This window comes from Scheffersomyces amazonensis (assembly GCF_036850825.1).
Source record: "Scheffersomyces amazonensis strain UFMG-HMD-26.3 chromosome Unknown RJT21scaffold_1, whole genome shotgun sequence".
NCBI lineage: Eukaryota > Fungi > Ascomycota > Pichiomycetes > Serinales > Debaryomycetaceae > Scheffersomyces > Scheffersomyces amazonensis.
Genome location: NW_027042741.1, coordinates 693606 through 710641, shown reverse-complemented (window position 1 = coordinate 710641; position 17036 = coordinate 693606). Strand labels below are relative to the sequence as shown.

Below are 17036 nucleotides of genomic sequence, written 5' to 3'. Positions count from 1 at the left end.
TCTGGTTACTGTAATACTGAAAACTCAGATTATGATTTCGATTACTAATATTTATAGTTTAGATGTACATTAAAATATTCAAAAAGAATGTGAACAAAGAACTGCAAATTAAATACGGTATTTGTCGTCTACTTTCCAACGGCAGATTTAATAGAGGTTACGGCTTCTAAGTTGTTATCATCTTCAATACCACCATGGGCGATCCTTTGACCTTCCTCCTTTCTATCTAAGTCTTCTCTAAGAATTCTTTCTTGTTCCATTTCTATGTGTAAGTTTCTGAATTGGTATAAGAATCCTGCTGCTGCAAGATAAGTAGCAATGGCAACTGCGGCAAATGGCCAGATTAAGTATGGGTCAATCAATGCAGCAGTAACAGCTTCGGATAAAGCTGAAGAAAGAGCGGTTGTAAATAAGAATAAAGCCATTACTAACCCCTTCATATGTGGTGGTGCTCTGGTGTAAGCTAATTCGTAAGCAGTTGTATTGGCAAAACATTCACCGGCAGCAGAAAGTATATATGTTGAAACTTCTACCCAAGCTGAAATTGGGGAAACACCGGTACCAACGTCACATACAGTAGCATAGTAACCACATGGGGACGTTTTGTAAACTCTCCATTGAATAACGGCACCAGCAATTTGTGAAGCTCCAGCCAAAACAAAACCGAAAGCGATTCTCCAGACTGGTCTGAAAGGAATCTTATACTTTCTCATAAATGGATAAATAATGTAATCAAGAATTGGAATCAAAATGATAATAGTTAAAGGGTTGAAATTACTGAATAAATCATTTGGAATCCCTTTGGATGTCATTGATCCAGCTTGTGAAGTTTGGATAGAACCAATACCACCATCAGCTAAATTGAAAATAGGAAAATAAATGAAAATCTTACATGAGTTGACAGTTTGTTTGATATCTAAGACCCATTGATCATTCCATGTAATTGGAGTTCTCTTCTTTTCATTGTAGTATTCTCTACCTCTTGCGATCATATTACTTGGTCTTGCCCATTCCCATAAAGAATTTTGTCTATACCTTTTGAGCCAACCTCTAGAGAAAGTGACTCTTGTTACTCTCCAGGCATTCGATAAAACGGAACCTTGAGGATCTGAGTATACTAATCTTGGTCTTAAGTACACCAAAACTATTGGTAAAAGAATATATACAACAGTTGGAATAAAGAAAGCAAACCAGAAACCAATTCTTCTTTCAATATATGAAGTAGCTAATTGGAAGAACGCACCGACATTAATAGCCCAGTAGAAAACCAATGTCATTCTTTCTAAAGTCTTTTGTCTATCAACAATAACTTTTTCACCTGATGGTAAGACTTTGACAACATCAGCCTTTTCACGATATTGATCCATTAATAATGGTAACAAGTTTGGCTTAATAAAACCAGTACCTACTGATAAAGTCAAGATTGCAAGAATTGTTGGAGCTAAAGCAGCTTTACCATTTTGAATAACTGATGGGATTGCAGCAATGACGAATAAAATATGTGCAACGAAACCAGCGATCACACCAATCCAAATTGCTTTAAATTTACCAAGTTTGGTATCGGCAACGAAACCACCGTACAATGGAACCACATAAGCAACAAATGTAAGTAAAGTTGTTAATGCGTTAGCGGCTTGTAAACCTTGACCCAAAGCACCAGCACTTTGAGAAGATGTTTTTGAAGCTGGGGCACCCCATCCATGTGGTGAGTTCTCTGGTAATGGTCTTTGGATAAAATTTGTTAAAATACCAGTAACAGAATAATAAGAAGCTCTTTCGGCTAATTCACATAAACAAAGTAAATAAGAAGCGTAAGAAGCTCTACCTAATATTCTTCTTAATGTTTTAGCTTCTTCGGGAGTTGGATACCTTAAACCTTTTGGATTATATTCATCAACGTAATTTGTAGAGTAGTTATTTGGGTTTCCAAAGTCATATTCCTCGTCACCAGAGAAGTCCTTAGAAGTAATCTCATCTACCACATCTACAGGGACTTTCTTCTCATCAATAGAATTAGACATTTTTATTATTTTGTCCTATACAATTAATACAAAATAGTTATATAGAAATAGAAATAAAAATAAAAATGGAAACTATATACAACTGAATTATTTGAAACTAAAGGGAGATTCAACGTTTAAATACATCAAAGATTATAATTTAATCAAAATCTTTACTCCTCTAATCAATCACAATACTTCCCATAAAGTAGGCTTAAAGAGCCAATAATGGTAACAGAAATTAAATTAGAACACAGATATGCAAAGAAACAGAGCCGTATGCTCAATCATGGCTTTTCATCCCCATATTAATCCGCCCTTAATATAAATTTTATTATGAACTATCAATTGCCTAATTATTAATTATACCGGAATTGCAAATTTTTTGCCCTGGTATTTCCTTTTCGGTAAGATAACGAATTTTGGGGGAGGCACACAGTTTTATCTATCGTCTTTTAGCTGGTACGGCACCGTTCTTCAATTTAAACTCTGAACCACACCTTACAACAATTTTATTTGCGCATACATTTAATTGTTTTTTAGTTATATGGAGTCGGCGATGATAAGATATCAATGGTTTATCAAAACCACCATTTATAGTAGTCTAACTCTGTTTTTCTGGCTTGGAAACTTTATAGAAAAATAAAGTAGGAACTGATCTTTAAGAAATTAAACTGATTGACATCGAAGCTTTGACTTTTCCTGGCATTCATTAGCTTGAAGCGTATCATGGCGGAATAATGTGAAATTATGATCAGTCTAAGGCATATTGTTGCCAAGATGTCTTTACCTAATTTTTAGGACATATTTTGTGCCCTTTGCTTCCACAGATCTGACCAGACTTGCCAAGAATATTTTATCTTGTAATGAAATAAATAATGCGTAGATACAGAATGCCATATGCAATTACTTAAAAGCTTCGCTGATAAGAGGATACTTTAAATTATGTTTTAGATTCAAGTATCATTTTTGATCGTCTATGTATAAACATATTAGTAAAACTGTCATAACGACCTCGATGTTATAAACTTATAATTGCAAAAAGTGGCATGTAAGCGAAGACTTTGCACATGCGCTCTCCTTTTTCAGCAGCAATGTAGGCTTTGGATGCAGGCTGAGAGACGTACTACAAATTACAAAGCCTCTGATAACGCAGCATCCTCTTTTGTCACGTTAGTTACTATTACGTGCAGTACCTACCATTCTTACCCGGTATAATCAAGTATATTTTAGTATAACCTAAACCTACTTCTTAGTTAATAAAAAATTGAATTTATCTATCAAATTGGATTCCGGATGCAAACAATAAATATTTTCATTACAAAATGATCTATTTCAATCGTAAATCTGACCTTATTGAGCACATGTCTGTATGGAGGAAAATTCTCAAATGAGATGATCTTTATTTAGGTTGCTAGTTGACTGTATACTGGACAAAGAGACAAGTTGAGTTAGCGGGGATCGATTGAATTGTTGATTTCAATGCCCGTTGAAGACGCATGCTTGTTGAAAAACAGCTCAACAATTATTTAAAAATTCTTACAAGTAAAGAACTATAAAGTGTACTATTCTAATGGTCTCTATTGTTAATAAAATGTCTCTGTACTGTGACAGTATGAAAGACTCTCTCTCGTAAAGTTCAGGTTCGAGTGTAAGTTCGGGCTCGAGAAGTTCGGGCTCAAGAAGTTCGGGCTTTGTCATCCTGTAATTAATTCGTCAAGATATGAAACACAAAAATGATCCGTCAAAAATCCTTGCGATGGTATGGCTAAATGAACGGCGATTTGGTACCGTAGATAACCATTTTTGGACAATACTGTATATAATATTTATCAGATCAAGTTTTAAGTTTAACGGTGTAATTCAACAAATTTATAATTGAATTAAATTATAGTAGACAGAAAGCTTAAAGTCTAATTGTCATTCAGTCGTATGACTGTCTCTTTTCGTTTATAATACTGCCACCCCTTTTTATCTCCACCTTTGTTTATATACAAAATCTACGCTTCTATCCTTTTCATTTACGAATTAAGGCTTCAATAACCTAGAAGTCTACTACAAATGAATTTAAAATAATTAAATGATATATTATAAAAGACAATGAAAATAACCCGAAGTCTATATAGAACTGAATGAATAATAATATAAAAGGTACTTATGAAGAATTATAATGATACTTTCATGTAAAAAAACTAGTAACACAGTAAGCCCAAAAAATCAACCTAAATGCAAGTGTATTTCACTTACTTACCGACAGCTGACTTTATAGAAGTAACTGGAGCTAAGTCTTCACTTCTTTCGACACCACCATGAGAAGTAATGAATTCAAGTTCATCTCTTCTGTCTAAGGCTTCTCTTTGAAGTCTTTCTTGTTCCATTTCTTTGTCTAAGTTCCAGAATTGGATTAAGAAAAGAACAGCAGCGACAACAGTAGCAATGGCAATACCGGCAAATGGCCAGATTAAGTATGGATCGATCAAAGCTGGAGTAACAGCTTCAGATAAAGCAGCAGAAATAGCAGACATGAATAAGAAGATAGCCATGACTAAACCCTTCATTTCAGGTGGAGCTCTGGTATAAGCTAATTCATAAGCAGTAATATTAGCAAAACATTCACCAGCACCAGAAAGAATGTATAATGAAACATCTTGCCAAGCAGAGATTGGTGAAACACCGGTACCTACATCACATACAGTAGCATAGTAACCACATGGAGAAGTTTTGTAAACTCTCCATTGAATAATAGCACCAGCAATTTGCGAAGAACCAGCTAAGATAAAACCGAAGAAAATTCTGTAAACTGGTTTGAAGTTAATCTTATATCTTCTTAAAAGAGGGTAAATACCATGATCAAGAACTGGAATAATGATAATAATGGCTAATGGATTGAAATTACTGAATAAATCATTTGGTACACCAAGAGTAGTCATTGAACCAGCTTGAGAGGTTTGAACGGAACCGATACCACCATCAGCTAAGTTGAAAACAATGAAATAAATGAAAATCTTACATGCATTGAAAGTTTGTTTGACATCTAAGACCCATTGATCATTCCAAGTGATTGGAGTCTTCTTCTTTTCATTGTAATATTCTCTACCTCTAGCAATCATATTAGTTGGCTTAGCCCATTCCCATAAAGTACCGTTTCTCCATCTTCCAATAAAACCACTGGAGAAAGTAACAGCAGACACTTTCCATGAGTTAGTTAAAACAGAACCTTCAGGTTGGTTGAAAACTAATCTAGGTCTTAAGTAAATTAAGACAGCTGGTAAGATTAAGTAAACAAGAATTGGAATGAAGAAAGCAAACCAGAAACCAATTCTTCTTTCAATATATGAAGTAGCTAATTGGAAGAAAGCACCAATGTTAATAGCCCAGTAGAAAACCAATGTCATTCTTTCGAATGACTTTTGTCTATCAACAATAACTTTTTCACCAGATGGTAAGACCTTGACAACATCTGTTTTTTCTGGGTATTGGTCCATTAATAATGGTAACAAGTTTGGTTTAATGAAACCAGTACCGAAAGCTAAAGAAACAATGGCTAAAATGGTTGGAGCTAAAGCAGCGTTACCAGATCTGATAACAGTTGGTAAAGCAGCAATCACAAATAAAATATGCGAAACTAAACCACAGATAACACCGATCCAAATAGCTCTATATTTACCAATTCTAGTATCAGCAATAAAACCACCGTATAATGGAACAACATAAGCAACGAAGGTAATTAATAAAGTAAGAGCGTTAGCAGCCTCTAAACCTTGGCCTAAAGCACCAGCTTGACTTGAACTGTCCTTAGATTCAGGAGCACCCCAGCCATGTGGAGAATTAGGTGGTAAAGGTCTTTGAATGAAGTTAGTCATAATACCAGTAACAGAATAGTAAGAAGCTCTTTCGGCCAACTCACAAAGACAGATCATGTAAGTAGAGAAGGCAACCTTACCTAAAACTCTTCTTAAAGTAGCGGCTTCTTCATTTGTTGGGACTCTTAAACCTCTTGGGTTAAATTCATCAACATAGTTGGTAGAATAATTATGTGGATCATCGTAATCGTAGTCTTCATCACTAGTTGAAGTAACGTCCTTAGAAAGGACTTGATCAACAGCAGCTTGCTTTTCTTCTTGAATGGAACTCATTGTCGGAAGACTTGGTTTTTGATAAAGAAGAAAAGATTATAATAAAGCAATAAATGGGAAAATTGGGATAATCCTAGTTCTTTATATATTAAGAAATCACTAATTCTCCACTATTGAGATAGGCTTAAATTGTTATTATTAATTTATTAGTATCATACACTAAATTACCTTCATAAAATTTCTGAAATTGGAATTACTGATAGTGAGGATTATATTGCAATCAGTGCCCATTGTGCATGAATTGCAAATTATTTTTTTTTCTTTTTTTTTTTCTTTTTTATTTATATTATTTTTGTATTACGTGATAAAGAAATTAAAAAGAGACACAGTTACGTTGTATTATGGTACGGCACCAAATGTTCAACAGATAAACTCGGATCTGAAACCACACTTTATCTATTTTGGATTAGATTGCTGTCATTTCACTACACTTTACTTTCTTCTAAATTCTGTCTAAAACTTAATTTATGGATCTTTGAAGAAATTGCTTGGCAGCCTCAGCGAGCGTTAATCGATCTAGCATTATGGTTAGAAGAATGCATATATGAGAGCTGTCAAAAAGAACAAGAAAATGAAAAGGAATAAATTTTTATCGTCAAAATAAAATAATATTCCATATTAAGGATTATGGTGGTGGCGGGGCTATAGCCACTCAGTTGGGCTTTATCCTTAAATGTAGCTGGCCATAAGGGGTTAAGAATTGACCCTTCAAAGTCTCATATTTTGTAGACATTCAAGTAGAATTCATTACAATATCAAGCCATGTTCCTACTCACATTAAGTTTACTTCCTTATCAGTTCCATTTATGGAGCCAATGGTAATCATCGTTATGTACGTAAGTCCATCAAAATAGTCAAAAGTGACAAAAAGGTACATAGACAATCTGAAAAAAAAAGAGGAAAAAAAGAAGAAGAAAAAAAAGAAACTTTTTTATTTTTATGAAGCGCATTATCAGGAGCTAAACTGGGATCTAATTGATTGTTACAATTCAACAGTATTACGTTGTATTATAATAACTTATTTGTTGTACTGTTTCTGTGATCATTCAAATGTCTATATATGAATGGGGAAAGAACTGCTAAAAGTTATAATATATTTATAGCAGCACATACTCATCTCACTTAGTAAAAAGAAATAAAAGCGCTCTCTTCATCAAGCAAGCCATTGGTCGGAGTATCTATTCAAGAGGAACAATATTCCCCAACACCCTGAATCCAATTTCAGCCTTTACTAATGTCTAGATATATTTGCAATGTCTGATGCCATTCGACCATCTGAAGTCCATAAACAGCAAGTATCTGAAATGGCAAGCCAAACCAATGGCACCACTAAAGATATTTTTCAACAGTTTTGCCGTATATTCTCTCCATTTTGAGCCAGCCGATGTCACCAATCCCCACAAAGATGAATGCTTACTGTAGGGATTCATATAAAATGACTATTCTACTGAGTTGAACTACATATTTTAGTGGCACGGAAAAACTTTACGACGGCATTATTTTAAATTTTCTCTAATAATTAAATTATGTAATTATATAAAATTCTTTGGTGATCTAATTAACTTCACTCGACTTTAATCGATTGCGTGCAATAGGCAAAATTAACATTTCACCCAGTGTATAATTCCTATTGAAGTGGTTTGGTCATGACCTGATTTAGTTTTTCTGCTCCGTGAGGAACGGCTCTTACAGACAAGGAGGCTCCGAGATAAAATATTTTTAGGGGATGCCAGGGAGGTTGGCTGGAAAAGATGTCTTATAATCCAGGCGCCCAGGAACGCAATCAAAAAAATCTTTACTCTTCCCAACAAGGTAAATTATTGAGTTCAACATTTCTGATGGTAGAACTTTCTTTCGAATATCACATACACATTATCGCTGATATTTTACGAACAACTGTATATGTTAGTTTAACAAGGAATTTAATTGCCGATGCTATTTGACATTGTGCTCGTTGAAACTGTGGAGTGAAGAAGGTGCTTGCAATTAGTTATACTGACAATATAAATTAAGGCAAAACGGAAAGTAATCCAACGGCGAAAGTACATAGAATGTAATTTGTAGCTTTGTGCGCTATCGTCTTTAGACGCAAATGTGTCAAAAAAAGAAACCAAAGGTAAGAAGCGATCAATATTTTTTGAGATTTTGGATCCTTGCGATGGGATGGCAAAAAGAACGGCAATTTGAACTATTATTTTAATTTTTTTTTTTTTTATTGAAGGACCTTGTTTATTTTTTTTATATTTTATCAATGCTGCATTACAATACTATTTGTTTGAACGAGTTAACTTTCAAGATTTACTTTTTGGATCTGGATATAATTGTAGAAGCACAAAACCAATACAATCAGCATGAAATTATCGTTAGATCTAATCTTTCTACTATACAAGTGTGGTTTCGTATCTAATCGGACATCACCTCTCTATTCTTTCCTTGTTCGGATAATTTTCTAGCCGCGCGCCAGTTAGGCTGTTGGACCCACAGAAATATTCGGTACGGTGTGAGGTAGGCTCTTGTCAAAAGAATCACCGTCAAGTAAGCCCATTGTTGTTGAACGGGCACTATGTATATGTAACTCTATTTAATGTGATGGCTTTTTTATACATGGCTGGACGGGTACCTATTCCCCTTTTAGTGAAAAATTATTGCTTCAATTTTTCCAAGATAACTATTCAAACGACGAAATTGATTACGTACAATTAAACACTCCAATTTAGAAAATAATTGCAAATTCTTGCCTTTCTGTATAATTCTGTAGTAATTGATCCTGTTTCTACAATTGATTGATAGAAGAATATTCATTGTTACATTTAAGATTATTGCTATTGTTTTGCGAAATTTTTTAACTTTTTGACATATTTTCGTACATATATTAAAAGAAAGTCTTAAGATCTAAGAGACATACATATTGCAATTAAACTTGTTTTAAAAAATCCACTTCATGGAATTAATACTACTCTTCCCTCATATTGACCATTTCTCAATTTTTCGATATAGGTAGGTAATTCTTTTAAAGAAACAGTATGGACTTGAGGTTTAACCTTTCCTTGGGCGGCTAAAGCAAAACATTCTGCTAAATCTTGAGATGTACCCCAGAATGATCCATAAATATTGATTTCTCTAAGGGCCAAGCTAGCCAAATCAAAATTCAAATTAGGACTGCCAAGCCCAACAGGAACAATAATACCTTTTGATTTCACATACTTCTGTGCAAGATCAAACGTAGCCTGGATACCGACCAAGTCTAAAATGACATCAAATATAGCAACAGGTAAGTCATTAGGCAATTCTGTATAGGCAGTAATTTGTGGATCTAATTTCTTAGCGATATCTAAAGCCTTCTGTTTCTTATCTAAGACAGTTACATCAGCTCCAAAAGCACATGCCAATTGAATGGCATTAGTTCCTAAACCACCAGCTCCAATTATTAACAACTTTGTAACCGGTGTAACATTTGCTAAGCGAATAGCATGATATGGAGTTAATACTGCATCTGTGATAGCGGCAGCTTCAGCAAATTCGACGTTTTCTGGAATTGGAACCAAATTCCTTGGGTTTCTCACAAGCAAGTATTGTTGGTAGCCACCATCAGATCCTAAACCAAACCAGTTGGCATAGGCATTAACACAGTCATTATCTTTTCCAGTTCTGCAAAATTCACAGTTTCCACAACCATTTGCACCAAAGCAAGCAACACGGTCACCGACTTTGAGATTAGAAAATTGTCCATCAACGCCTGGAAGAGCATCAGCGATGGTACCAGCAATTTCATGACCCATTACATAATTATCTCCACAATCCAAGCCTTCGTAAATGATGTGCAAGTCGGAGTGGCATAAACCAGCAGCCTCAACTTTTAAAAGAACTTGTCCTGGAAGCAATTTTGCAACTGGGAGGTCTTCTTTCAACTTAAGCCCAACTTTTGAATTGTAAAAGAATCCGTATTGTGATGAAGGAATTGTGGCCATTCTAAAATATTTGTAATTCGTTGGGGTTCTTAAAATTTATTATAATATAATCAGGTGTGCGTAAGATTATCTTTTTAATCCTAGACTATTAATCAATAAGACATAAAAGTTAAGAACGATAGATGACGAAAGATTTTGACGAAAGGCGGACTATATATACTAATATATACTATTGTTGTGTAATTAGGATTTGATTTGTTTAAAGCCGAGAAGTAATATAGTACAAGAAGTGGAAACTAAAAGAGAAACATTTACAAGTCATACTTTACAATAATGTGGTGTTGCTAAGGTTTTAGTAGGGATTCAGACTAAAGAAGATATCCGATATATTCGAACAATGTAATTTTTATCGGCTCGAAATAATAACACCAGATATATTATTAAAGAATACCAACTATTTAATATGGGAATAAAATGTGACTAGAATTGAGTAAATTTTACAAGCAAAGGAAAACGTATGTTTAAGGTTCAGAGCGATGAAACTCCCCTCCAGACCCCCCAATTTATGTGGGATTCAATACATAATTGTACTTTATTTAAACTAAAAGCTTGATGCATAAATAGAGACGTGACCGTGGCTATAATTAATACCCCACAATAATGAACAGATTGGGGTTTCCCAGTTCACTGTGATAGGAGAATAGCTTAGAAAGGTTAGGCCACACAGGCATATTATTTCAGATAATTCAAATAGCATGATTAGTGACTCGTAGGTTTAAAAATTTCTCTAATTAAAAAAGAAACGAGCTCAAGCAAAATAAAGGGGTGCGCTCCAACAAAGAATAAAAGCTCGCCATTAGAAAAGTAGGGAGCTTTCCGAGCTTTTATTTACATCAGTGATTAGCCCGCCTAAGCATCCGATTTTATTCCACTCAAGTACTTCGTATGCATTTTAACCAATCAGAATTTATATGCAATTTTTATACAAGGAACATAAGCACCTTTAAAATTAGACAGAGTCGAATTACATGTAATGAAGGTATATCCAGATTAGATATGGGGTGTTAAACTCAAATATGATCGTTGATTTTAATTTTTCTATAGAACTGGAATCAAACGATAAATCATATGAGCCATGCAACTACCTTCAATATTTTATAAAGAGCTTGTATTTGAATTTAATTCAAATGTTATATTGACTTCAACTGAATTTAACAGAATTGATGGTAAATTTGCCACAATCTCCTATCTTACTATATATAAATATTAATATTGTAATTATTCCGATCATTAACATGTATTGCAGTCATAAATCGTTAATGCACAGGCACATTGCCTCCAATTTTCTCTTTGTTTACCTTATCAACATACAAAAAAAATTGGTCTAGGGTCTACATTATTTGACATATGACTGAGATCATGTGCCCAATAACGTGATTTGAGTCACCGGGCTTTGATTGCAAAGGCTTCAGCGAATGATCGCACTTACATTACAAATTTCATTCGTTCTGGTCCCCACAAAATCCGCCCAAATAAGTAATAAAACATCAGCTGAGTTCAATAGCCATTTTTTATTATTATTCGCTCCGCTCCATACAATGGTCCACAACAGGAAGAAGATCATTAACCAATTACATCCATTTTTAAAATATATTCCACAAAATTGTCGTTAAAGTATGAATAGTTTTACCAATGAAATAGGATAGCTCATCAGACACCGTATTCTCTTACGTACCAGTTCAAAGGCCTCATCTATGACGAATTAAAATGCTTCTAAAGCACATAGATGATATGGACTTAGTAATGTGTAGATTCATAAAGGAAATGTTAACCCAATGTAGTAATCGTGCTCCTGCATACAACTCTCCTCTTCAAAATTGTATAGCAAAATTTTCTTCACAAGCGAATCAATTCCCGTTTTAGTCATCTGGCATACAAGTCTTTTTCCGTTGACTGAATTGGAAAGTTATATATAACAAAATAGTTAGCTTTGCTTTCACTTATTCTTTGAATAATTTCACTGTATTAGGGATAGTTACCTTAATTTGTATTGTTGTGTTTTGTTGTTGAAGTGGAAACCTAGTATATAATCTAAATTCTCTTAAACATCGAAAGTTGAAAATATTACAAATCTGAAAAATTCCTATAGTTGCAAACCCAATTATCAATCATGGAATCTCTTACTAAAGCCTCTATGGCAGTTTGTCCATTTGTTAAGGCCTCTTCTGTCCAATCTTTACGTCAATTAAGTATGGTTCATGGAGGTTTAGCTAATCAAGCTCGTCAATGTCCATTCATGTCTGCAGCTTTACAAGCTAAGGAACAAGGTAGAAGTTATTCTTCTGCTTCAAACCCTTTAAAAGCTACTGCTGTTCCAAATACTACCACTACTGCTCCAAAATCAAATCCTTACTCTTTCAAGACTGATCAAATCACTGGAGGTCTGTTAAATGTCAATCTTTCATCCAATGAAAACAAATTTGATTATAATGGATTCTTGGAAAATGAATTAGAAAAGAAGAGAGTCGATAAATCTTATCGTTTTTTCAATAACATTAATCGTTTAGCTCATGAATTTCCAAAGGCTCATAGAACCAATGAAACTGATAAAGTCACTGTTTGGTGTTCAAATGATTATCTTGGTATGGGTAAGAATGCTCAAACTCTTGCTGAAATGAAGCGTGTTTTGGATACTTATGGTTCAGGTGCCGGTGGTACTAGAAATATAGCTGGTCATAACCGTCATGCTATTAAATTGGAATCTGAAGTTGCGGCGTTGCATAAACATGAAGCTGCCCTTGTATTTAGTTCTTGTTTCGTTGCTAATGATGCAGTTTTATCAATGTTTGGACAAAAGATTAAAGATTTAGTTATCTTTTCAGATGAGTTAAATCATGCGTCTATGATCCAAGGTATTAGAAATTCCAGAGCCAAGAAGGAAATTTTCAAACATAATGATTTGAAAGATTTAGAAGCAAGATTAGCTCAATATCCAAAATCTACTCCTAAATTAATTGCTTTTGAATCTGTTTATTCCATGTGTGGTTCAATTTCTCCAATTGAAGCTATTTGTGACTTGGCTGACAAGTATGGAGCTTTAACTTTCTTAGATGAAGTTCATGCTGTTGGTATGTATGGTCCTCATGGTGCTGGTGTTGCAGAACATCTTAATTTCGATGTTCAATTAAAGACTGGTATTTCTAAACCAGATGTTGAGACTGTCATGAACAGAATTGATATGGTTACTGGTACTTTAGGTAAAGCTTTTGGTACTGTTGGTGGTTATGTTACTGGTAAGGCTAAATTAATTGATTGGTTTAGATCTTATGCTCCAGGATTTATTTTTACTACTACTTTACCTCCTGCTATCATGGCAGGTTCATCAGCTTCAATTAGATATCAAAGATCTACTTTGGCTGATCGTATTAATCAACAAAAGAACACTAGATATGTTAAGAACAATCTTAATGATATTGGAATTCCAGTTATTCCAAATCCTTCTCATATTGTTCCAGTATTAGTTGGTAATGCAGCTGATGCTAAGAGAGCAAGTGATTTATTATTAGATAAACATGGTATTTATGTTCAAGCTATTAACTTCCCAACCGTTCCTATTGGTGAAGAAAGATTGAGAATTACTCCTACTCCAGGTCATGGACCAGAACTCTCCAATCAGTTGATTGGAGCTTTAGATTCAGTATTCAATGAATTGAGTTTGAATAGAATTAATGATTGGGAAAATCAAGGTGGTTTATGCGGAGTCGGTACTCCAGAAAAGGTCAATATTGAACATATTTGGACTGAAGAACAATTAAGCTTAACTGATGCTGATTTAAATCCAAATGTTGCTGAACCTTTAATTTCACCAATTGGAGTTTCTTCTGGTGTCTCTGCTTATTAGTGTGACTACAAAAACTATTCACTAATTACTACAATGTCTGTTATACTATTTTTTTGTCTCATTTTTATATATTCTAACTAAATCAGTCAGTCACCATTTCTGGTGCTAATTTACAGACACTCAATTTTATACTCTTGCTATATAGCTATTCTGAACTGTTTACCAAAAAATCCAATAAATAAAATCAATTACTCCCTAACCAAAGTATCTAATACAAAACTGATAACTCTTTATCTAAATATATATATGGGATGTATATCACTTAGTACGCGCACTAGAGGAAAAAACAAAAATGTATTTGTGCAGGCTGAATCAGAACCAAAACAAAACAAACAAAGTTAGAGTACACTAAAAGAAGAAGTAGAAGTAGTAATAATAGTAGTAGAAGAACCAGCATGACTTTGGATAAGAGCCAGTTGGTTAAGCTATATACCAAGCGGTTGGTGAAATCGTTGGTACCGGCTGAATTCGGTGAGGAATTCATCCAAAGTATAACGAGTGATTTACTTGTATCTATAGCTAAAGTCTCCAACTCAAGTTCTAGAAGTACATCATCGATAACTTCAGAACTTAACCAATTAACAAATCAATATCGGACTCAATTTATAAGTCGGGGTTTACAGACTGAATGGGTGAGATTTCAAACTATCATTGAATCCTTACAAAGTTTTAAGAGTGTAGATCAAATTTATAATTATTTGATATTTTTCAATACTTTGAAATCTCAAGGAACTTCATTTATATCACCAATACGAAGTACCAAGACTAATATACGGAATGAAAGTTTAAGATCTTCACCTTTGCAAGACAATAGTAATAACAAGTTCTTCACTAGTCAATCTAATCCACAGAATAGTAATACAATGAGTCTAGATAAGTTAATTAATCCTTATTATCAAACATTATCAGAAGATACAATATTGAAATATTTATCCTATACCTTATTAGGAATAGATTCTAAATTATTATCATTTTATAATGATGATAAACATATTCAATTACCTACATCTGTAAATAGTAGTTATTCTGGATTACTATTTAATGTATTGGAATGTGGATTAATATATAAGAATTTAATTAACTTCATTGAACTTAAAAAGGGTAAATTGAATAGTCCTATTAAAGTTGCCTATATTAGAGTAATGGAATCTTACTTACTTGAATATGTAAAAGATATCAATGAGATTTTTAATAAGAATGGTAATCAAAGATGTTCTTCATTATTAGATGTTTATAATGCCTTATACGATAATTGGATTTATGAACTACGATTATTATATTCCATTGTTGTGGATTTGGATAAAGTTAATGGATTAGATTTATTGACTAAAATATTTGAACTTACAAAGTTTGGTGATTATAAGATTCAAAACTTAAGTTTATCGATATTAAAAGAAATTATTAAACCCTATAATGAAATATTACAGGCTTGGTTAATTAATGGAGAATTAATAGATTCAAATAATGAATTTTTTATTAAATTTGACTTAGAAAAAGATGAGTTTAATGATATTATTCAATTCTTACCTGCTAGAATACCGAAATTTATTCATAAAAATCTTGGAGTTAAGATATATCAAATTGGGAAGATGATAATCTTCTTAACTAAATATTGTAATGAGTTACAATGGATTAATGAATATCAAAATAAATATAGTCGATTAATTCATGATTCCAGCATAATTGATAAGGGTATAGATAATAAAATCGTGCTTTCATTAAGCACTAATGATTTTCAAAATTTGATAAAACTGCAATATCAAGATTTAATTAACTATACAACCAATGTATTATTTGGATCTAAGAATTACTTAATTGAGAATTTAATAAATTTCAAGAAGACATATTTCATCGAAAATAATGATTTCATTCATCAAGTGATATTAAAGGGCAATGATATATTTAATAACCTCTCGAATAATATTAATGTTAATTATTTATCACAAATATTAGAAGAATCAGTAAGTAATTCTTCTATGAAGAATTTGAAATATAAGGAAAGATTAGATTTCCGATTATTGAATACTCAACAGGGAAGTAATATTGGCTGGGAAGTATTTATGATTGATTATAAATTTGATGATTTATCAATTCATTTTCTATTAGATTCAAAGATTATGATCGGGTATTATAAGATGTTTAACTTTCTTTGGAAACTTAGACATTTACAAGTGATGTTGGAAGAGAATTACATAGAATCGAGTACATTAAACAAGAATGAGTTACACAACATTAACTATCAATATCAAAGATTGAGAAGAAACAGTGATAGAAATGGTGTATTAACCATCAGAGAAAGAAAGATTATTTGGATAGTCAAATCTTTCAATTCAATAAATTTAATAAGAAATCGTTTACTTAATCATATAAATGTATTAATTAATCATTTATCGTATGATGTCATTGAAAATACATTTCAAGCAGAAATAATTGAAAAAGTATTTAAATCAAATAAGTTCTCTCAAAATAAGAAAGAGAATCTATTAAGAAGTTTAAATTCCAAATTCATTAAAAATTTAGATGAAACTAATCAAACTAGAGTTTTGCATAATGATAATAAAAGTAATGTTAATGAATTAACAATTGACGGTATTTTATCAATCCATGAGAATTATCTAAATCAAATTATTAATAATAAGCTTTTAAATGAGAATATTATCGGAAAAGTTACTAGAAAGAGTTATATCAAACAAATTTATGAAATTCTTGATATTACATTTCAATTTTTAACTAGTTGTCGAGAGTTTTTTAATTTGCTTGTTAATTATGTATTATTATTAAAATTAGAACAACAGGAATCAGAAGATAATATTAATATAGAAGAAGAAGAAATTGATGAAGATTTACTTATTGTGGAAGAAAGTTTACAAAATATAATTAATAGGATATACAAACAGATATATCTCCGAGATTATAAAACCACTATAAATGAGTTTGTTCAAGATCTTCGTACTGATCATGATTTACGCGATTTAAGTAAATTATTCTAATTTTTATTCGCTACTGTATATATAATATATATATATATATTGTATGTATGTATAACGTACGTATTATTTATCGTCTCTTATCATTTTAGTGTTGCTTAATT

The 17036-nt window shown here is 32.7% G+C and overlaps 5 protein-coding genes across 5 annotated transcripts; 2 read left to right on the top strand and 3 right to left on the bottom strand. All coding sequences in view use genetic code 12, as the record gives it.

The window, feature by feature from the left end:
• Window positions 1-128: 128 nt before the first annotated feature.
• RJT21DRAFT_123787 (POT family-domain-containing protein) lies at window positions 129-2062 on the bottom strand (the record flags this gene model as incomplete). The annotated part of the gene is made up of 1 exon (XM_064882758.1): window positions 129-2062. Exon 1 carries the CDS (start codon window positions 2019-2021, stop codon window positions 129-131), a length of 1893 nt encoding a protein of 630 aa, XP_064740685.1. The 5' UTR covers window positions 2022-2062.
• Window positions 2063-3918: 1856 nt separating this feature from the next.
• RJT21DRAFT_116974 (proton-dependent oligopeptide transporter, POT family) lies at window positions 3919-6360 on the bottom strand. Its single transcript, XM_064880541.1, has one exon. It carries the CDS (start codon window positions 6134-6136, stop codon window positions 4244-4246), a length of 1893 nt encoding a protein of 630 aa, XP_064740684.1. The 5' UTR covers window positions 6137-6360; the 3' UTR covers window positions 3919-4243.
• Window positions 6361-9075: 2715 nt separating this feature from the next.
• On the bottom strand, window positions 9076-10104 carry ADH5 (Adh5p; the record flags this gene model as incomplete). The annotated part of the gene is made up of 1 exon (XM_064879959.1): window positions 9076-10104. One exon carries the CDS (start codon window positions 10102-10104, stop codon window positions 9076-9078), a length of 1029 nt encoding a protein of 342 aa, XP_064740683.1.
• Window positions 10105-11966: 1862 nt separating this feature from the next.
• HEM1 (5-aminolevulinate synthase) lies at window positions 11967-14143 on the top strand. Its single transcript, XM_064885659.1, has one exon. It carries the CDS (start codon window positions 12215-12217, stop codon window positions 13943-13945), a length of 1731 nt encoding a protein of 576 aa, XP_064740682.1. The 5' UTR covers window positions 11967-12214; the 3' UTR covers window positions 13946-14143.
• Window positions 14144-14287: 144 nt separating this feature from the next.
• Window positions 14288-16995, top strand: SPC98 (Spc98p). The gene has a single exon (XM_064880540.1). The coding sequence runs from the start codon at window positions 14341-14343 to the stop codon at window positions 16933-16935; it is 2595 nt and encodes an 864-aa protein (XP_064740681.1). The 5' UTR covers window positions 14288-14340; the 3' UTR covers window positions 16936-16995.
• The last annotated feature ends 41 nt before the right edge of the window (window positions 16996-17036 follow it).